This window comes from Haliotis rufescens, unplaced genomic scaffold, assembly GCF_023055435.1.
Source record: "Haliotis rufescens isolate VD_foot unplaced genomic scaffold, xgHalRufe1.0.p SCAF_11, whole genome shotgun sequence".
In the NCBI taxonomy this organism is placed as follows: Eukaryota; Metazoa; Mollusca; class Gastropoda; order Lepetellida; family Haliotidae; genus Haliotis; species Haliotis rufescens.
Genome location: NW_025963791.1, coordinates 791,944 through 798,555, shown reverse-complemented (window position 1 = coordinate 798,555; position 6,612 = coordinate 791,944). Strand labels below are relative to the sequence as shown.

At 41.0% G+C, this 6,612-nt stretch overlaps 1 protein-coding gene across 2 annotated transcripts in view; it reads right to left on the bottom strand.

Annotated features, from left to right (window-relative positions):
* Window positions 1–365: 365 nt before the first annotated feature.
* The window catches only part of LOC124126300 (broad substrate specificity ATP-binding cassette transporter ABCG2-like), a 47,280-nt gene continuing 41,033 nt past the window's right edge, over window positions 366–6,612 (bottom strand). For both annotated transcript variants that reach the window (XM_048392106.1, XM_048392105.1), the window contains exons 16-18: window positions 6,509–6,598; window positions 6,274–6,347; window positions 366–5,136 (exon numbers count right to left, since the gene is read on the bottom strand). In XM_048392106.1, coding sequence (XP_048248063.1) covers window positions 4,986–5,136; window positions 6,274–6,347; window positions 6,509–6,598 — 315 coding nt within the window. In that variant the 3' untranslated portion in view covers window positions 366–4,985. The remainder of the gene's footprint in view (window positions 5,137–6,273; window positions 6,348–6,508; window positions 6,599–6,612) is intronic.

Genomic DNA, 6,612 nt, shown 5'->3' with positions numbered 1-6,612 from the left:
AGAATCGCCCAATTGTAATAAAGAAGTTGCTCATCCATAACAATTTTGTCTTAGTCAATGAGAGTGTTATTAAATTACATGTCTTTCTATCATTGTGGAATTACAGACTTCCTATTTGTCTTTTTGACTCTGACCTGTGAAGATCCTGGTAAGAATTGGTCTTCAGAAACCCATGCTTGTTGTAAGAGGTGAGCTGCTTCTGTTTTTGCAAACACCTCCAGTTGTATTGTAGAACTTAAAGTTAACCTCAAATAACCTCAGTTTCATACATTCCTGCTTCCTGTATCTTTAACTGCTGGCTACAAATCTGTAAAGCAAGAAATAAACATCGTCTGGCCATAATGTTCACAACACAAAAATAATTCTTCTCCCAATTTTAAATTTTTATTCATGAATATGTCATTTGACATACATGTATGCAACAATGTCCACATAGGCACTAGTACAAAAATAGATGACAGTGAAACAATGCCTAGGACTAGTGTGGACACACAGCTGAATGGCAGGTGAACACAGGAGATTCATCCTACATAGGACAAAACAGCAATACACCAAAATACTGGGAATATGCTGAAAAAACTTAATTTCGAACTACATAAGTTCTTCTGATACACAACAGAAGATATTGTAACCGATTGCATGAAATGATGAATATCAAATGCACTAATACCACCTCGAAGCCTTGACATTATCACCATGTACACATGAACAAAGGTCCCTGAACATGCACTCCACATCAACATGGTGTTCCTGTAACATGCATACCACTGGGAGAGACGGAAACACAACTGGGAGAGGCAAAACACAACTGGGAAAGACAGGAAAAATGGAGTGAGGTTGCACTCAACAAAACCCCTCAAAAAGCATCCGTGACCACAAGGAAAATGATACCCCCTCAAAAGTTTAATTTTGTTTCCTATGAGGTGAAGACTGTTATAGTGTCCATGGCTTGGTATTAAGGAACAGATTATAATGACCAACTTCTTGCATCAGCCACACACTTCCAAATCCATTGCTAAACAAACTATACCCTATTATTTTAGCCTGATTCTTCATATCTACATAACATCATGAATCAGGCTATAATAACTGGGTAGATTCATATTGTGTAGTTATGGACTTGGAAATGTGTGGCTGATGCAAGAAGTTGTCAATCATAATCTAGTCATTAATACATTTACACAAAGACTGAGATACGTGTTTTCTCAAGACTGGTTTGCTTCTCTTTCCAAATCCTCCAAATTTGAATTTTATTGAACATAAAACCTTCATTACAACATGAGAAATACTTATTTTCTATTCAAGCTTCAAATTTAAGAAGAGCTCTTACAATATTTAGATGTTGCTCCAATGATTTAAGAAGGAACAGATGTAGACTCTCTGGAGAGCTTGATTTTACAGATGCTATATGCAATTATTGTGGTAAAGGATTTCATGATGAATTCCATGTGCTTCCAATATTTCCAGCTTATAGCAATTTACGTTCACGATATATACCTGTATATTATTATGAATATCCTACAATGCTTAAGTTAACATCCCTGCTTCAATTTTAAACAATCAAAGATAAGATGACGGTGCCCTGTTTATAACCTGTTCCCAAACTGTGTGATCATCTGTAATATCGATTTTATGGCCAGCATATGAATAATAAATTTTGTACTATTCAATTATAACAGTCTTGTTAGTCACCCAGACTTTGTCTTAAAAGAATTTCATTTTCTTTTCCTATTTAGCTGAATTTTCTCTTCCCTGCAGCAACCTTTCAACCTTCGACCATTTTGATTTATTAAAGCTGAAGATAATGTATGTGCAGACATTATTCAACAAAACACAGTGTGAACCAATGCAGAGTGACAGCTAGATAAATACACCACCAGAGTCCATGCATCCATACAAGCTGGAACAGACGCCATTCTAAACAGATAAAGACGTCCCAGTTGTAATCATAACTAGTCAACATGACAATCACATGTGAACATGATGAATCAGTAATGTATATACAATCTACCATGACAGATCTTTTACCAAGCCAAGCATGCTCATAAATTCATGCACAATTCTGCAAGATCCACTACTATCAGAGGTGAATATAACCGTTACATGTAACTACCCGTTAAGTCATCACTTAGGGGAAGATCCCCAGGCTTGACAGCTGGCTCAAGGAACAACCCTTGACTATTACAGGTGGTTTATAATAAATCACACAACCGTTTGTGAGATCAACATTCAAACCATGTGACAATTCAGTGACAATGAAAGACTTTCATCAAGATTGCATATTTAGGCACTTTTTACAAAGGAAGCATATAGACTGACCACTGTTCACTGGACACAATCATTAGTTTGGCTGCCCAACGACAGTGTAAACAGGATTTTAATGTACTATTGTAAGATTCATGTCATAAAAGTACAGGTGTCCAGAACTTAGGTGCATATTGCAGGAACCGCCGTTCCCTGTAGTCCTCGACATACACATGACCTCACACAAATAGTTTCAATTGCAGCATATTTCATAATATTGTGTAACATGTAATGGTTAATATCATATTCAACGTCTTTTTCAATAATAGTTGAGAATGGTTTTGTTCTGCTCTCAAAGTCCCTTTGATGAGGGGAAAACATCTCTGACACGACCAGTGTCCAATTTTAACGTATTGTATTGCCAACTTACACCATCAAATCACACATAGCATCATCACCAGGTGTCTTGTTACACGGAAGGGGGTCAGAACAGACATATACCAGTCTTTGTCAAATAAATAGGCTCCAGATGGTTGATGCATCCACTGCACTATAACACTGAATTATCTGCTACGCCTACAGTCGGACTGTGGATGTCCCAACAGCTGATGCTTCATCTAGAGGGAGTGAGTATGGTTTTACCCCGCTTTTAGCAATATTCCTGCAATATCACGGTGAGGGACACTGGAAAATGGGCTTCACACACTGTACCCATGTCAGGAATCCAATCAGCGTGACGAGCCAATGCTTTACCACTAGGCTATCCCATTGCCCCTGCTTGATCTAGAGCTGCAATTCATGAACTGTGAGCGTCCCAGCAGTTTGACAGTGAAGTTGATGCTTCATCTAGAACTGCAGCTGGAGAGTTATGTACATATTCCTGAGACAAACAATCCCCTTATACAAGTCCATGAACAGGTATCTTCATGAACCTACTCAAGATGTTGTTTCAAGTTAACACCTCTTAAGAATAGAATATTTTCCTTCTTCCATAGAAGTATTCGAACAGAACCAAAGCCAAGGTATATTTTTATAAGGCACATGATCTAAAGTAGCATTGATGACTTGATATTTTGTTGTGTGAGATTATTTGAATAGATTCAATACTTACACCAATTTTATATCAACCTAAAATCACGGTTTTTTTCATGAACTGTTACATTTAAACCCCAAGAAGCACCTTTGTTTGTACAAGTGTGTTTACGTCATGACATTAAACCTATTCCTGGAGCACATGGAAAAAAGGTGCCATTGGCTGCTTGCTATAATCTTACAAACATGTGACCTCCATTAACAGCAAGACAACAACTGGGGAGGTAGGTATATTTCCCTGAGATAATAACACAAACTAATAACCTTTACATATCTTGATAAATATTAGACTCACAAGAAGATGAATCTACAAAATATGACCTACCTTTCGTAGCTTTAAAGTTTCAATTTTCGTATATTTTGTTTCTTAACAGTACATAAAATGTGTCACATCAACAAGAAGGATTAAAGCCATATACTGCACAGATTGTTAAACTCCCTTAACTTTTTCTGTCTTCTGGGATCTAAAATACTGAGTGGTATCGTGCTTAAATGTAGTAGCTTTCCAAATTGTTGAAGAACAATGCATGATTAACTGGACTGAGGATATAGAGAAGCTATATAAAAGTGTCCTTAATGCAATATCCAACCCCCCCCCCCCCATATGCTACTGTCACTTTACAAAGCATCCCTGGTTTTCACATACCCAATGCCTATCTGTAGTACACAGACTTTAGGACACTTTTCTTTTTTATGTTCACAGATTTTTGCTGACTTTTAGTATGGATTCGTCAAAACAGAGAAGAAGTATTCTGTAGCTACTAATAATATTACTTTTAATTTTATTTGGTTCTGGTCTGTCAAATCTGTAAACAAAAAAAATAAAAAGAGTGTTGCCTTAGACACATGGTACCATATACCAAAACACAAATACACTTTGTACAAATATCAGACAAGGACGACATATATTTCTGTGTCACTGTTGTGTAGAAAGGAAGAAATATTTCCAGGAAATGCAGTATTTGAATGTCTACCGTGGGTGCCTGCAGGAAGAAAGAAAGTGCAGATCTTGTTCCAAAATCCAACCTGGTAAATACATGATTGTAGACAAATGACTAGATCCTTCACAGTTGATAAGTCACATCCAGATCACAAGTAAACAAGTTAATTCAAGTGGAAGTCCACACTCTGAATATCAAGATTGCATTCATTTCCACATCGTTATAATTTTCCACTTCCGTCATATATTTTCTACATATCGTACACCATTTTCCAGCTTAATTTTATTGGAAATCGGAAGGTCAGATGCTACTTGACACTGGATCTCATAGTTTCCCCAGTTCGTTGGCAAATGTCAATCCTCTTATATTGGTCTTCTTAACCCAAGCCAACTTTCAGTCCATCACACTGACACAACCCTGACAGCCAATCTGCCAGATCCCAAATATCCCAGCTGATGACACAACTGCTTCATGTCGTCCAGTCAAACACTTCACCAGGAGAATAATCCAAACCTTACGTGTTGGAATCATACGCTTTGGGTATTTGGCAACAAGAGAGTGTTGTCACTGAAATCCATGTGCTACCATTTGTCTGCAGGTACAACAGTGAGAGAGTGTTCGTCCTGCCAAGTCATGACTTGATGACTGTGTGTCTCACACAAGCTTCAGTGACAGGCTATACACGAGGACCAGGTAGGGGACGTGGCCTCACTTGAGTTTCTTGATGCGGCGTAGCTGGACATAGGTGAGGAAGAGGAAGATGCAGGACATGATGAAGAGGGCAGCCTCTCTCTGCCACAGGTTCCATCCTGTCTGGTACGCGATATCCTGCTGCTCCAGATAGGAGTTGCCCGTCACACTGGAACAAGGAGTTGAATGTTTGGACAATGTGGAGAAAACACCAGAAACTGACAAATGGATAACTGATAATGTTGCCCTCCATGCCTGACTAGAGGTGTCTGAGACGAGGCAGATATGAGAACTACTACACTTGTGAAGGGTTCCCCTCCATGCCTGTGGTGTGTTCCCCTCCATGCCTGTGTCATGTTCCCCTCCATGCCTGTGTCATGTTCCCCTCCATGCCTGTGTCATGTTCCCCTCCATGCCTGTGGTGTGTTCCCCTCCATGCCTGTGTCATGTTCCCCTCCATGCCTGTGTCTTGTTCCCCTCCATGCCTGTGTCTTGTTCCCCTCCATGCCTGTGTCTTGTTCCCCTCCATGCCTGTGTCATGTTCCCCTCCATGCCTGTGTCTTGTTCCCCTCCATGCCTGTGTCTTGTTCCCCTCCATGCCTGTGTCTTGTTCCCCTCCATGCCTGTGTCATGTTCCCCTCCATGCCTGTGGTGTGTTCCCCTCCATGCCTGTGTCATGTTCCCCTCCATGCCTGTGGTGTGTTCCCCTCCATGCCTGTGTCGTGTTAACCCTCCATGCCTGTGTCGTGTTAACCCTCCATGCCTGTGTTGTGTTACCCTCCATATCTGACTAAAGTGGTGTCTAAGACAGCTATGAAACCTACCAGATTTGCGTTGTGTTCCCCTCCATCAACCGTCCCTTCCTGTGTCGTGTTAACTGTCCATGCCTGTGTCGTGTTAACCCTCCATGCCTGTGTCGTGTTAACCTCCATGCCTGTGTCGTGTTAACCCTCCATGCCTGTGTCGTGTTAACCCTCCATGCCTGTGTCGTGTTAACCGTCCATGCCTGTGTCGTGTTAACCCTCCATGCCTGTGTCGTGTCAACCGTCCCTTCCTGTGTCGTGTTAACTGTCCCTTCCTGTGTCGTGTTAACCCTCCATGCCTGTGTCGTGTTAACCCTCCATGCCTGTGTCGTGTTAACCCTCCATGCCTGTGTCGTGTTAACCTCCATGCCTGTGTCGTGTTAACCCTCCATGCCTGTGTCGTGTTAACCCTCCATGCCTGTGTCGTGTTAACCCTCCATGCCTGTGTTGTGTTACCCTCCATATCTGACTAAAGTGGTGTCTAAGACAGCTATGAAACCTACCAGATTTGCGTTGTGTTCCCCTCCATCTCCTCAGCACAGAACACTTGATCCTTCAGCTCATTGATACATAGGGCCTGGAACATGACACATACACTGTAACCTCCACACAAACCTCAGGCTCTCTCTCTTTTTCACATAAGGAAATTTATGGGCAAGTATATTTACTGCTCTCATAATTTGTCTGGGAGAGAAATCTTCAAGGATATAACTGGTCCTACTGTTCGCTTATACTCACATCCAGGCTGAATCTGAAGATGGAGATCCACTTGGCCCAGGTCAGCCATTCCCCAATAGATCCCAGGTTGATGAGGAGCCCACTGAACAGCTGCAATAAACCAG